We start from the raw sequence: 15,773 nt of genomic DNA, 5'->3' as shown, positions 1-15,773 counted from the left end.
CCATTGCAGTTTTACAGAGAAAGCAATTTAGAATATAGATCAAAAAATACCAAGGACTGAGAGGATGAATTCTCTAAAATCTGTTTTGTCATGTGAGCTTCAAAGCAAAATGTGATAAGCAAGGGCACATTTTTACTTCCACTGGTAGTGCACCACGCTGCATTAGTACAATTACATCAGTAACTCATTTCAAGTGGTGGTAATCCCTGACTCCTGGGTGCACAGGCAAGCCCTCAGCCAACTTGTATGCCTTTTTTCCCCTGGGTTCATGACATCTCTAGGTTCAGGCATAATTTGCACCATAGTGTTTATAAATATGGCACATAACTACGTGTAGAAGGTTCACTACAGACCACGTAGGTTGTGGTCTCCCAATGTAGTGCAAACCTGAGATGTGTCAGGGCACATGTGAAGTTGGCTCTTCTGGCACTCCTGGTTGTGTGTCAGCAAGCAGTCAATACAGTGTGGAATTAAATATCTGATGAGAAACATTCAAGTTGTCTCCTTAGAAGTGGGATTTAGGATCACAAGTGTCTTCATGTGCTTTGGTTGAGAAACAAATAAAAAATTTACAAAACACCTCTCAGTTTTGAAGACGTATGACAGCAAAAGCAAGTCATATTTCTGTCTGTCTTAGTCTTGCAGTTCATCCAGACAAAATAAGAATTGCAACAGGACAGTTAGCTGGAGTGGATAAAGATGGAAGGGTAAGTAATAGAGCTGTTGAGCAGTAGTATCTTGTTTTGAAAATCAGGAAAAAGTGGTTTGGGGTTTTTTAATCATCACCTTCTGTCTGCAGTTTATATTAAACAATGCATTTACTGAGATATTTTGAGTTTCTCAGGTAACAGCCTGTATCTCTAGCAAAAGACAGTGACAATGAAACACTCAACCATGCATTAAAAAGAGCAGAAGCTCATAAAGTCCTATATTTGCAAGCAAACGTGGAGCTTGTAATTGATTATAAGGCCACATAATTACTGTTGTATTACTTTCAATATATGTTCTCCCAAGGGAGAGCAAATCCCCAGTTCTGTGGGTCAGTATAGTCTTAAGGCTTCATGGAAGAGGAAAGCAACTCTGAGAATTCATGGAAAGTATGCCCAACTTTTCTATAAACTTGCTCATTTGAGAGCAAGTATATTTAAACGCTGCTCTCCACCTCTTAGCATAATTCTGTCAGAATTTGAATAATTGGATTATTTTCATGAAGTTATAGACAGAGGGGGAAAAGAAAGACAGGTGCAATAAAGTAAGCGTAGAAGCCTGTTAAATGTAACTCTTTTTCGGATGTTCAACTTAATTTTTTATATTTTGTAAGAAATTTAGGTGGGGGGTTTTATATACATGATTTCCACTGAGCATTTTCTGAATCTTCTTAGAGTTGGTTGGTTTGTTTTTCCATCAGTACAAAAATTTGTCCCTTTCAGTGGTGAATGCTGTTTGTGATTGTTTCTAAGTTTGTGTGGCATGCTGGTTGTATGAAATATAAATATGGACATTTTCATTGAGTGGTTGCTGGTGGTTAAAAGGCTCAGTGCACCAGGATTTGTTTCTTTTCTTTATTTCCTAATTTATATATATATAAGCCCAGATTTGATTATTATTTTCAGTTGTTGCATAATATCACTAATCTGGGGTCTCAAATGCAAGATGACTCTTCCATTATTTGTTCACTCCCTTGAATTGGTTAAAGTATTTCCACAATACCAAATGCCACTTAGCTGCCTGGAGGGCACCGCTGCCACCTTGGTAGCCGCAGACAAGAGGCACAGCATCGCCTCGACTGTCCCCTTTAGGCTTGGAGGGTAGTGCCCAGCAGCATGACCAGCACAGGTCACCCTGCCTGTACTCTGGGGCCAGCGCGCGGTGCTTTCCCTGCTGTGACCCGTTTGTGCCCTTGCTTTCCACGCAGCCCCTGCAGCCCCACGTCAGGGTGTGGGACTCGGTGAGCCTGGCGACGCTGCAGGTGATCGGCCTCGGCACCTTTGAGCGCGGCGTGGGCTGCTTGGATTTTTCCAAAGCGGTAAGATGGGCGCGCTGCCTCGGAGCGTCCCACGGCAGGTCCCACGGAAGTGGGAGGAAAATCTCTGAAGATTCTCCGTGTGGTTGTCTAGCTGATCTCTTTTGGTATTAAAAGTGTGTCACTAAAGTTTCTGTATACTTTATAAAAGCAGCTGACAGCTGGGAAAACAGGAAATGGCACATGTAAAACCAAACAGCACGATAAATAAAGAGCAGGCAAAAAAAACCTTAAGTAGAATTGAAGTCCACGCTGGGTTTGGTGGTTTGGGTTTGTTTGTGAGGAGCTTGGTTCTTTTTATATTGATGTTAAAAACAAATTTATTTGTGAGGTTTGTGAAGGCAAAATTTAGTGAGTTCTGATAGGATGGTTAACTTTTTTGCTTTCACAGCTGGAGTAGGTTTTTGTCCACCAACAGGAAATTTAAAAAAAAAAACCCTTACATTATCTTGTACTGTTTTTTCCTGAGGAATAGCTTGTTCACTTTTTGCCTCTTCTTTTACACAGAAAATAAATAGAGGTCTTTGTTACTGGACCCATAGAATTTATCAGGAAAAATTGGAAGCACATGGAGATGCACTGCTTGGCATTCAGAAAGTTCTCATTTCAAATTTGGAAATGAGTTGGGTTTGTTTTTGGTTTTTTGGTTTTTGTTTTTTTTAATATGGACGTATTTTAATCTTTAAGCTGCTTCTGCATTTTTGCCAAAAGGCTGAGGCATATCAGACCTCCTGAAAACCCAGGCTGGATTCTTGCATTCCATCAAGAGGAATTAATATAAGTAAAAAATGGAAAATGCAGAAAAACAATGTCTGCAGTATTTTGCTAATAGAGGAAGAGATTTATAGGACAGCTGAGGTGGGAAGGGATGTCTGGAGATCACCTCATGCACTGTCCTGCTTACAGCAGGTTCTGTCAGAGCAGGCTGCTCAGGCTGTGGTCCAGCTGGCTTCTGGGAATCTCCAAGAATGGAAACTCAGCAGTGTCTCTGGGTGACCTGTTGAAAATAAATTCCTGCACTCTCTCGCTGCAGTTTCACTTAGCGATTGGAAGAAAGAAAGCAATTGAAAGAAATTTCATAGCTATGTTAGATATAGTACATTTTGTGTTTCAGTTAATAATGTGAAAGGAGTGCTGGCATTCCTGTCACTCCAACAAACCATACTAACCAATTTGCATATTTGGATACACATCTTTTTCAGTGTGAATAAGAGTGCATTCCATCATTTTAAAAACAAAAAACCCTGGGAATTTTTTGGGGACTGGATTTTAGTTTTTATTGATTCTGTTTTGCACTTGAAACTGAATTAGATTTCTTATTAGAGTCTCACATGGTTGCTGACTAGACTGAAACAGTTTGTGTGCAATATCTAGAACTGTGTGTTTACCACAGGATTTATTAGCCCCCCCAAGAGCAGCGTACAGCGCCAATGCTGTCTTTAGGGTTCAATCCCACATAATAACTCACACGTATATTTGCATATTACTACTCAGAATAGTGCTTGAGAATAATAGCTTTAGCCACTTCCATTTTCATAATTTGTTAGAGAATTAAGTGCAAGAACCAAATTTATGATAATTAGGGTCTCCTCCAAATCTTACTACAAATTCCTTGAAACAGCTGGTTTCTGCAAGTATGCATTGCTGGGAATAAGTATGGTTTTAAGGTTTTTTTTTCTCTGTACCTTTAATTACATGTAGCCATATATTTACCATTTGGTTGTAAAATTGTTCAAAATAAGTGGTTTCAGTTATTTAATACTGAAGATGCTGCTCTACCTGCTCTGTAAGCACTGTTTTGTTCAGAAAGTGTTACCTTGGCTGCAGTTTTACCAACTACATGATGAAACTGCTGGTGCTTTATGACCCAGAAGGAAAAAACTATGCTTGCAGAATCTGATACTGTAGTTGTGTGTATGGGATGGTGGCATTTGGGAAGAAAGCACAAGTGGAGCTGTGTGTCTGTCCTCTGAGACCTGAGGAAAAACAAAATATTTATAAGAATAGCAAAAGAAATCTCTTTGCTGTCAGTGTGAAATTGCAAACAAGAAAAAAAAAGTGCAAGCAAGAAAAAAAAAGTACAAACAAAAAACCAGGCATAAAAACAAACAAAACCAGAGTAAAGACTTGATAAGATACTTTTAGAGCTTTCCTAGAATGTTATTTGAAGCATGATCATTTTTTATGAGATTATGCAAAAATTTTTATGTCCTTAAGAAAGAAAAAAATGAAAATTCCCTATATATATATTGAGGTTGTAATTACTGTATAAGGGCTTGGTTAATTTTGTGGATTTTTTAAAATACCTCTGCCCTGCCCTGTTTCTAAAATGGGTATGAAGGTACTTTGTCAGTACTTCTTTTTTTTCTTTCCTTTTTCCTTTAGGATTCTGGTACTCATTTGTGTGTAATTGATGACTCTAACGAGCATATGCTTACTGTGTGGGATTGGCAGAGGAAATCAAAAATAGCAGAGATAAAGGTAATTTTTGCACATGAACATTCTGAAATACGACTGGTTTTATTCCCATAAATACAAGTTTGTGAGACATGCTTTTGATCTTACTTGGAAACTGCAACTGTGTAATACTGCTGGCTTGTTTAAGGATTCCACAGAAATGTATTCTTCACTTGTTTATTGGAAGCGGTTGGAATATTGAAGGGTTGGGAATTGCATTTTACTCATCCTTAAAAGCCAATACAAATAAAGCAATTGTCTAATGGTTTCTTAATTTAAAAAATAAATAAATCCTGGGAACTGAAAGAAACTAAACTGATGATTCAGTCTGTAGTTGTTTAAAAAATAAACTACTTCTAAACATTCCATATTTCCATATAATTCCATATAATTTTGTCTGAATCAAATTCCGGTTATTGATTCTCCATACGTGTCTCTTCTCATTTGATGTCCTAAGTACTTTTGTGGATTGCAGTAATCTGCTTCTCTGTTTCTTTTTGAAACTTTCCAAATTTCAGAGCAATGAGATGTTTTCAGAGGTGTTGCACTCAGTGCTCACGTAAAGTTGATTTCCCTGGGAATACCCAATCCTTTGTGCTTCCAGTATCAAGCCAGCAAATATTTCATGCATGTGGAACTGAGTATTTATCTATTTTTAGAAATCATGCTCCACAAGCATATATGTCTATATCGTTACAAACTTGCCATTTCAGGTAACAAAATCGTGTTGGTTTGACCTGTTTTCTCTAGATTATGTTGAACAATACTAACTGTATTCTACAAGTTTTAATTTAATTCTATAACAGTATTTTCATTTCCTTTTTGATATTTATGTAAAACTATTTGGCATATGCCTTTTATTTCCTGTTCACTGACATTATGTATTGACTGTTTTTTCACTCAGGGGAGTTCCTTGGTGTTTCAGAATTGGATAAAAATTATTTGGCAGGGACAGCTTGCCCTCCAGAACTTATTCACATCTAGGACTTGGTCTTGCATTATCTTAAGCGTCTTCCACAGAAGATGGTGTGAGCAGAGTTGCATCCCTTGAGTTGGGATGCAAAACAAAAGCTTTTTCTTAGCTGAACTCTATTAAGGTTTTCAGACCTTAAATTCCAAATGATTTTTTTGACATAGCAGATTTGCACCTGCGAAAACTCTGTTAGCAACATAATTCAATAAATATGGCTATAAACAACAACAACGACAAATTGTTTTTTAAAGCAAGCCAAAAGTTGTGAAGTAGGAAAAGTTGCTCTCAAAGATATGGTTTAACAGCACCCTTATGTGTAGATCACAGAACAGCTGAGGTTGGGGGGCACTGGTGGAAATCATCTGTCCAAGCCCCAAGCCAAAGCAGGTTCAACGAGAGCAGGTTGCACAGGATCATGCCCAGGCAGCTGTTCAGTACCTCCAGAGAAGCGACTCCACAACCTCTCTGGGCAGCCTGTTTTGAAATCCTGTAGAAATAAATGCATTTACTTTCTTGTTTTATAGTCAGTGCCTGCAGGAGATTGGAACTGTCTTCAAAGACAGTTTGGTTGAATATATATTAGAAGTTAAGTAAATGACCAGTCGCTTTGTTATGTTTATAAAATCTATTGGTAAAATATGAAATACTTTAAGATGTTGGTAATTCAGTAAAAGTACATGCAGCCAGTAAAAATACAAAGGTGGGACTCGATGTTTCAAAGTTTTGAGTTATGCAGACTTCTCTTTTTCTTCTTTGTGAGGAGGAAAGGAAAGCAAAGAACCCAAAAGAATCTTTACAGAATTTCAGAAAGAGAATGATGGATATAATCCTACAATATTATCCTTGTCTTACTTGCCTCTGTCACAGCTTTTTTATCCAGAATAGCAAATAGTCTGTGTAAAAACTAAGCAGGGTTTTCAATCCAAAAAAGTGTCTTTTATACATTATTCATTTTCCTTGGCAGAAGTCTTAGCTATTCGAGAGCTGAAGCTTTTTGTGATTTAAAAGGGAATGTAAAACCCTAACTTGTGTGCCGTAGTTTAATAAAGATCTCTTATGTATGTGAAAAATCAATATACATAAAATTGTATGTGCAGTCATTCAGACAGCTGACTTAACAAAGAACACTTAAAAAAACCTTTGAAGCATATGATGAGCTATCTAGTTTTACATATCTCTGTTCTGAAACTTGGGGGTTTACATGTGTTTCTAGTAGTTAATGTCCTTTCTGAATAAATATTATTTCTGTTATTATTTCAGACTACAAATGAAGTTGTTCTTGCTGTGGAATTCCATCCCACTGATGCAAATACCATAATAACGTGTGGCAAATCTCATATATTTTTCTGGACCTGGAGTGGCAATTCATTATCAAGGAAGCAAGGGATATTTGGGGTAATAATATCTTGATACCAGGACAGTTTTAAATCAATGGAAATCACATTTTTTGTATATTTGCTTTGTTGTTACCATGTACTGTCTGATCAGAGAGGTAAACATACAAAAAAAGGCTAAATTCTGCTTGTGTTTGTGCAGGGTGTAAGAGTGTGGATGCATTATTCTAATTATGTAGCAAGTACAAGCAATTATCCCTTTCTCTTGCTTATTTTGTTTCAGAAATATGAGAAACCCAAATTTGTTCAATGTTTGGCTTTCTTGGGAAATGGTGATGTACTCACTGGAGACTCAGGTGGGATAATACTTATATGGGGCAAAACTACTGTAGAAGCTACTCCAGGAAAAGGAGCTAAAGGTAGGACATGTTTGGGTTTAATCACAGATTTTGCATAGTCTCTAGAAGACAAATGTAAAAAATGGCATTATGGAAGGAAAAGAGAAATAGGCCTGACTCAGAGCAAACACTTCCTGTCAGTAACAGGTGGTACTAAAGTCCTACAAGTCCTATGAATTTGCTAACTTAAGAGCAGTCTGGAATTTCTCTATAATTAATGAGACTGTGCATGAAATGAATGAAAACTACTTTATCTAAATGTTTTGCATTTTTTAAAAGTGCGTTTAATCAGCTTTCCTTTGATCTGGTGATTTGAAAAAGGCTGTAGGATCAGTTCAGGGATTCTGCAGGCTCTTTGCCTCTTAAGGCTTATGTTGCACCATGCTTAGTCTCAGAGGAATTCCATTAAGTGGTGGAGCTGACATTAATAGAATTTGTATGTGAAGTACAATTACAATGCTTAGTTGTAGCAGTTACATGAATAACAGTTTCTGGTTTAGCAGACCCTCGAGTCTTGATATGCTTTAAAAAAAATAACTTTGAAATTGAACTAACTCTTTAGAGCAAAGCTTTTTTAAAGAAGAAAGGAAAATTATTTGTTACCCAACATATGCAGACCTGGCACAGTTGAGCCCTCATAAATTCAATGATAATTCATTTTACTTGGCAGCTATTTCAAACACTCTGGTTTAAATTGGTATGCCAGGAAAACATTCATGTAAAAAGTACATTTTTAACAGTAAGTCTGATTTTAGGTAAGTCTTTTTCGCATCTTTCAAGTTAACTGCAATGGAAAAGTAATTCAAAATATTATCTGATATTTAATTTATAATTTCTTGTGCAAAAATAACCTTTTTTCAGTATAACCCTAGGTGTTATCAAATAGAATATTTATGTTGACTTAACTAATGGTGGGGTTTTAGTTGGTTTATCACATTTGATTGGTCACAGGACTTGATCTCATACTCTGTTTCACAGTGCGAGAGCACACTGATTTGAGCTGACTTGAGCCATAGGCAGAGTCAGCGACATTCAGCTCATAGCTGGGTGCTGTTCCACTTTTTTTCTGTGATTGCTATTTGAAAACATGCAGCACCAGAATCTTGTTTTGTTTAGTTTTTTTTAATTACTTTCCAACAGCAGTTCTTTTGATGTGAAGACCCAATGAGAATGCAAAAGGCTTCTTCTGCTACCCTGTTGTTTAATTTTCTCATCTCCTTCATTCTTCCAAGTGTTTTCCTTTGGGTAGACTGCTGTCTTGATAGATGCCAAATGCTGGTTGTACTATTTTTATGTGTGGTAGCACATATCCAGCTTTAGATATTAGGTTCATGCATCCTGGAAACTTTGCTATAAATAATTGGCCTTTTATTCCCAAAACACTATAGACAACAAGTCTTCTAGTTTCTTTTAATAAAGTTGCTTTACTTCTTTTCTAATAATGACTTGCTAAATATTTTTTGACTCTAAAAGACAGTTTCTCTTGCATCTGGAAAAACTGTGTTCCTTTGGAAAGCAGAGAAATGAAAGCATTCTACCAGTTGTTGGTTTTGGTTTTGCCTTCACATTTTGTAGGACAGTCAATCTAAAAAAGCTTTTCTTCAGAAAGGCGGGCCCTTTGTTTTATCTTTTTTATCCTGTAAGAAAACACTACCACCTTGTGTTTGCAATACTAAGGGCCTGACAGTCCAAATATAATTATTATTAAACACTTCCTTTATTCTTCTGCCTAAAGGCAGAGCTTTTCATAAACCACATGTAAAAAAATGAGTTGTGTTCCTTCTTATTTTCTTTTTTCTGCTTACAGGAGTATATCAGATAAGCAAACAAATCAAAGCTCATGATGGCAGTGTGTTCACACTCTGTCAAATGAGGAATGGAATGCTGCTAACTGGAGGTGGGAAAGACCGAAAGATCATCCTGTGGGATCATGATTTGAATCCTGAAAGGGAAATTGAGGTAAGAAAGCAAGAGTGACAAGGAAATTGCCTTGAAGAAGGTATTGGCTAGCAAGACAGAGCCTTCCCCACTCTTAGTAGGGGAAGTTAGGATGCAACCTTCTCGTTGCTGTTTTTTAAGTGGATTACAATGTTTCATTATAAAAGTATTTAAATTTTAGCCTATAAATGAGCCTATATGAGACTTCAGTTCTCCTGTGTTTAAATTGAACAGAAATGTTAAGGGTTTTCTTTCTTCAAAACCTTTCCTTAGTTGTTTAGGCTTTTTTTAATTCATCCTGTTTGAGAGGATGTTTGAGGCTATTCTTTAGTATTGCCTGTGTTTTTAAAAGTTTGCCTCTCTGGAGAAAGACAATGTCACCAGCATTTGAGGGTTTTAGTAGAATGTTTGACATAAAGTAAACAAGGGGTATAATACATATTAGAATTCTGTAATAATTAATGATTCATAAGCAATGATGAGGAACTTCTTTTAAATTAGCCTTAACCCAGTGTTCAGTGAATATGTCTGTTCTTTGTGATTTGGCAATATGGCAGTGCTAGGTCAGTGGGGATGAATTGGAAAAGGTCATGTATTTTGGATTTTAAAACTTGGGTTTTCCCTTACCTTGAAATAATGTGTTCTCCTTAAACAGTTTTTTAAGCACTGGTTTAATCCACTTACCTATTGTCCATTTGTAGTAACATTTTTTTCTTAACACTTATGTAAGTTCAGTCTTGGATTTGTTACTGCCTTGAATCTGATACTGACATTTAGAAAACATGGCAGTGAAAGTAACCACTGACTGTCATATACAATTCTTAGGCTTAAGTAGCATATTCTTATCAATGTCTCTGTTTTCCTTTTGTTAGTAATGTTATGCTAAAGCTAATTTTTTTGTTACCAGAATCCTGACAGATTGATTTTTCTATCTTATCGCTTAATATTAGTGTATTTTCTCAAATGAAATAATTTAGAAAACAAACAATTGCTCACTGTAAAAAAACCCCATGTCTTAGAATTCAAGCCTGCAATAAACAGTCATTAAAATTCAGAATCATTACTAACATAAGGCATATGAACATTTACTTTAGGCTCATCAGGAAACATTAAGAAAATCAGGAAGCATTTACTGTGTGTTTTGAAAACCTGTTTTGGAAAGTAAATAGTAACTGTGTATTATTCCTTCCGTTATAAGATGAGTTGTAAGGCTGTGGAGTGCATTTGTTTAGTGAATTTGACACTTAAAAGCTATGTAATTGAATTTGTAATTTTTTTCTACTGAAGTTATTAAAATGATATAACTGTGATTGTCTTGGAATAAGATCTTGTATGCCTGCACTGAACAAATAGATGAGGGAGGTTTTAGGTCAAGCCCTGATGGAGGTTATAATACTTGGATTGTGCCTTTTTACTGGGAGAACTCCAGTTCTGATACTGTCACTGTGCTCTATTTGTGACCTATCAAGATGCCTGATGTGATTTGTCAGATGTTTCTTTTCCCAGGTTCCTGACCAGTATGGAACAATCAGAGCAGTAGCAGAAGGAAAAGCTGATCAGTTTTTAGTGGGTACTTCGCGAAACTTTGTTTTGAGGGGAACATTTAACGATGGTTTCGTAGTAGAGGTACAGGTGAGCATGACTTATTTTTTTGAAGTATAATCCAAAAATGTAAAGGTTTTCTCTGCTGGTGTGTTACGTTAAGAATATTAATTTTATTAATTGTTAAATCACATGTGGTTTCTTTCTAGGGACATACAGATGAACTTTGGGGACTGGCATCTCATCCTTTCAAAGACTTATTTTTAACATGTGCCCAAGATAGGCAAGTTTGTATGTGGAACTCTGTGGACCACACACTGGAATGGACCAGGCTGCTAGATGTATGTCAACCCTTTAATTTAAATATAAAGCTTGAAAATAGGAAAAAGCATTTAATCTCTGAAACACTCTTGTCCCACCTGATTGCTAACAAAAATCCTGCAGTTATGCTTTTAAAAACAGCTATCTGAAGCTTTGAAAAACTTGGCAAGATTCAGACATTGTGTATGATGTAATCTGGTTACCATTGCTTGATGTCATTTTGACAAGCCAACTTGAATAAAGCTTAGTCCTTTATTCTTGTTACAGTTTGTTTGAATAACAGGGGAAAAAAAATAATCTGAAGAGGGTATCATACAGTTGTGAAGGTTTGTCTTTAGATGTCCTTTCCTTACTGTCATTCATTTTGTAGTTTGTCTAGTTCTCTGCTGATATCCAAGCAAAATTAGTTTTTACACAGAAATGTCGGCCTCTTGCTCACAAGGTGTTCTTGCAGTGCACGTCACTGATACTCTGAGAGAAGAGCTGTCTGAGGGTTAGCATGCTGCTTAGTGATTGTTTTTTCCTGTGTCAGCTCAGCTCAGACTTTTAGGACAGCTTTGGTTTGAGGAGAGGTGTTGGGCCCTGGGGATGCAGACAGGGCAGTAACGTGTCTGTGCCTCCCCATGCAGGAACCCGGGCACTGTGCAGATTTCCATCCCAGCGGAGCAGTGGTCACCATAGGAACCCACTCGGGCAGGTAAACGCCTTCCAGCTGAGCTGTGATGACAGACAGTGCAAAGGAGACACTTTACACAGGGCACCTTATAATTGGAGTTCATTTGCTTTTTATTCTTTTTGCTTGAGGTTATGGAGCCTAAAAAGCATGGCAGAAGGGGACAGAGCTTCTTATATGTATTAGACAAATGCAGAAGAATTGTTTGGTGGTTGTTAGGCTGGTTTGGTCTTTTAAACATGAAATGTTAAATGAAAGCCCAGATCTTGATTTATTATTTTTTTAACTAGTTTTTTGCAGAGATTTCTGTTAGCACTCCTTATTGTCTGTTCCAAGTATCATATATTTCGATGTTATGTGCCCTTTACATTTCTTTCTAAGACAGGTACAGTACAGATCTTTGGCCTTCCCAAATCAAACATACTTGCAACCTTTTAAACTGAGGTGGATAGGGAAGTGAACAGACTGGTATTTTGATTTTTGTGTAAGACAGAGTTCAGCATGGCACACTGTTGCACTGAAGTGATACTGAACTGTTCCTGTTCTTCCTGAAGTCATTGTGCCTTTGCAAGCTGTCAAAGAACAAACTGAGTCTTTTTGACTTGGACTTCTTACAGTGGGAGAAAAAAAAGTTACATTATTTCATAGTCAAACTCTGGCTTGGCATCATCTCCCAGGAAGGGAGTACTAATATACCAATTAAAAGAAAAAATAGGTTGTTCATAGCATTAGAAAGGTGAGAGGAGCACATATTAAATATTCTAGCATTTTTGTTCTGTGTTTCAGTTATACCTCATGGTTGATAACTTGATAAAATAATGCCTGGTGCATGTAAGAAAATTGTGGATATTTTTGTGTGTTTAATTTGCCAGCTAGAATTTTTTTTTTTCCTAACCTCATGCCTAAAAACCATTTGAAGTTTGGTTTTTAGAAACTGCTGGGCATGTGCAACACTCTTAAAATTTCCTGGAAAAGTGAAATGCTAAATATTTTTAGGGAGTTTCCTTCAAGATGAAGATTCAGTCTGTGCTAAATTCATTAGGTATAAAATCAGGCTACAAAACCAAGTTTACCTTCTAGTAAAAACCTTGCTGAGCTCTTGTATATTTGATTACGATGTTGAACCTTTCCATCTTAAAATTATAAACATTAAATTGAACTAATGTTTCTGTTGTCATTAGCACAGCAGAATATACAGGCCTAAGAGTATTTTAAACAGGTAAAAAGGAAGCAATGTCAGGCTGTGTTTCTTCAGTTTTTGGATGTTTTTGAACTTATATTAAAGCACAAGCACAGTCAAGGCATGTTGCATGGCCAAAGCATTCAGTCTGTTGCTTGCTTTTGGTTGACTTTTTTTTCCCCCCTCTCCTGGAGCATTTAATGTTATGCTTCAAGTTTGGCACATTCAGTTTAAATTCTTATTTTTAATTTACTTGAAGCAATGAGTTTATACTGCGTTCAAGAAGTTTATGATGATGGCCTTGGAGTTTTGTTTTTTTTGGTTTTTTTTTTTGCCTTCAGTAAAACGAGTTTTTAAGCAGTTATATTTTCACCATTATATTTTAGTGTGTTCTGAAATTGTATAGTTCAGTGATGGGTTTGAGATATACAAATGAAACTGAATTGAAATGAGACCTGGTAAGTGTATAAGTGGATGAGAAATAAATGGAGTTGAGTCAAGATAAACAAAACAGTTTTAAAATTACTGCCTATGCAGCAGCATCATGCAGTGCTTTCTGTGCCAGAAAATCTGGTCCAAGGGAGTTATTTCCCAAGGAATGAGAGCTGTATCATATATCTCGATTAACATAAGAAAAAATAATCTCAAACCCATAACAAATATTTTAATAATTTGATTAATAGCCTAAAAATCTTAAAGCAAATATTGAATGAGGCTAATCTGTTTAGAACTTAGTAAACCCAAACCTTGTGTGTGTCTGTTCTAGTGCTGCTCAGCTTTTCAGCACAGAGGTGAGTGAGACAGGGGCAAGGAATGGAGACTAAGAAAGCTGGGTTTGCTGGTTAAAGTTGAGACATCAAAAGGAAACTGAATTTTTTCCCTTTTTTCCCATTCTTGTTTTTTTTTTTTTTTTTTTTTTTTTTTGCTGTGGTGTGTCTTTTATTAGGCCAAACATCATGCTTTTGGTGGGTTTTTCACATATCATTTTCCATGATAAATATTCCAGTATTATTTCCCCTTTTGGGCTGTCTGCACAGGATCTACTGTAGGTTTTGTTACCGCTTCCTTACATACCTGCTGTGGAGCTGATCATCAGTTGTTTGGCAGTACTAATTCTTTCTGTGGTTCCTGCTGCTTGCTGAAAAGGCACAGCTGGAAAACTAAAAAAGCTTTTTTGAGTCACTTTTCAGATCCTTTTGCCATGCTTCCAGTGGCACTATTTGCAGGGAATTAGATCTTTCTGTGATCCTGTAGAATATCTTGAGTACTAAGCCTATGAGTAATCAAAGGCACTGTGGGAAAAAAGCCTAACAAGGGTGTAACAAAAATGTAAATATTGGTAAGAAAACTGAAGGCTGAAGGGCAAGGTTAGCGTAAGGCAGAGCCACAAGGAAATAAATCAGGCAATAGAGGCAAATCAGATAAACATTACCTGTGTTCCACTGGTTCTGTCTGTCTTGCACCCAGGTTATTCAGCAGTCCATGCCATGTGGGGTTGGGGTTTTCTATGTGTATTTTGTTTAATTTCTTTCATGTGGCTCTCTAACCACAAGCTGGCTTAAGCCATTGAGACCAGGCTGCTTCCCATATCTTGGACCCTGGATGAGCATGAGCTGGAATCTCATCCCCACCCACAGAAAGCAATGTGTGATGTTGTTCCTGGGGTTCTTTTACAGATTTGCTGTGGAATAAATGGTCCCAGGTTTAGCAATGTTCCACTGAGTTCACTGTGAGACAGAGGGTGGCATTCCCTTGCTCATTTCCACAGTGTTTGAACTTGCCATTTGCCATTAGGGCTAGAAACCTACCTGTGGCATATGTTCATGGCTGTGAGAGTAGAAGTTTGGAGCAAAGAAATTAAATTCTGAGTACAGCTCCAATGTATTAAGCCATATTGACACCTTCTCTTTTCATGTTCTGTGGGTATGAATATATATTTTTTTAAATGGTCATTGTCTCTGTGTTGCATTGTTCAGTGTATTTAGGAGTTGGGTGGGCATCAGACCCATTGCAAAGCGCTCAGTTTCTGCCCATCTTGCACATGTTGCTGTCAGTGGCCATTTTGGTCTGTGCGCCAGTGAGTTTTTCTAAGCATCTCACATGTGCCTCATAAATAATAAACCGCAGGTTAAAAGTTATTGTTCAAGAATAAAAAATGCAATTAATTACCTTAGCTATAAATCATCCAAGCAAGAAATATAAAATAAAGTGTTAGTTTATGAACCGTCAAATTCTTGTGAATGGTTGCTTATTTCTTCTTTCTTTAATAAAATTATTCATAGAAATGAAAAAGATTGAGAGAAAAATACCAAGCTAGAATAGAAATTGTGTTTACAATGAGTGCAAAAATGTTTTCCACTTACATCTACTACTTCTTTTTTTTAACTTTGCTTTATATTAAAATTGAAAGATCAGTTTTTTATCTCAAAACTTATCTCCAAAATAGGGAAGCAGAATGAAATTCAGCTTAAGGCTTAATGATGATAAGATGCAGTCATATTTTCTGTTTGGTAGCATGTTTATTGTCCAGTAGACATTTTGGTGATTATTACAGTATTCAGGAAAGGGGGAAAAAATTGAATGGTATTTAAAATCTTTCATATATTGTTCACTGAAACTTGTCTTGCTTTGTGAACCAGAAAAGTGTTCCATTAAAAACAGATGTTCTCTATGCTGCCCTAGAGGGGCTAGCATAAGATGATGAAGGCAGGGAGCAGTTAGAGCTCTTTTACTTTTTTTTTTTTTTGTTTAGTGGAAGTGATACTTACTGGAATTCTCCTCTCTCTAGGTGGTTTGTTTTGGATGCAGAAACGAGGGATCTGGTTTCAATACACACTGATGGCAACGAGCAGCTTTCAGTGATGCGCTACTCAGTAGGTAGGCAGACTTGTACAGTCAGAATAATTCTGATAAACCTGATGGGTGTTCTGTTGA

General features: G+C 36.8%; 1 protein-coding gene across 2 annotated transcripts in view; it reads left to right on the top strand.

Moving 5' to 3' along the window:
- The window catches only part of EML4 (EMAP like 4), a gene marked incomplete at its 5' end in the record, with an annotated part of 147,700 nt that overhangs the window by 117,540 nt on the left and 14,387 nt on the right, over positions 1 to 15,773 (top strand). For both annotated transcript variants that reach the window (XM_084203538.1, XM_084203537.1), the window contains 10 exons: positions 638 to 707; positions 1,916 to 2,026; positions 4,409 to 4,504; positions 6,714 to 6,848; positions 7,071 to 7,206; positions 8,993 to 9,144; positions 10,630 to 10,755; positions 10,875 to 11,006; positions 11,616 to 11,683; positions 15,628 to 15,716. In XM_084203538.1, the coding sequence (XP_084059664.1) occupies positions 638 to 707; positions 1,916 to 2,026; positions 4,409 to 4,504; positions 6,714 to 6,848; positions 7,071 to 7,206; positions 8,993 to 9,144; positions 10,630 to 10,755; positions 10,875 to 11,006; positions 11,616 to 11,683; positions 15,628 to 15,716 (1,115 nt within the window). The remainder of the gene's footprint in view (positions 1 to 637; positions 708 to 1,915; positions 2,027 to 4,408; positions 4,505 to 6,713; positions 6,849 to 7,070; positions 7,207 to 8,992; positions 9,145 to 10,629; positions 10,756 to 10,874; positions 11,007 to 11,615; positions 11,684 to 15,627; positions 15,717 to 15,773) is intronic.

Source organism: Fringilla coelebs (assembly GCF_963513975.1).
Source record: "Fringilla coelebs genome assembly, chromosome: 3".
NCBI classification, from domain to species: domain Eukaryota; kingdom Metazoa; phylum Chordata; class Aves; order Passeriformes; family Fringillidae; genus Fringilla; species Fringilla coelebs.
Note: the sequence above shows the minus strand (reverse complement) of the source record. Positions and strands in the feature narration are given on the sequence as shown.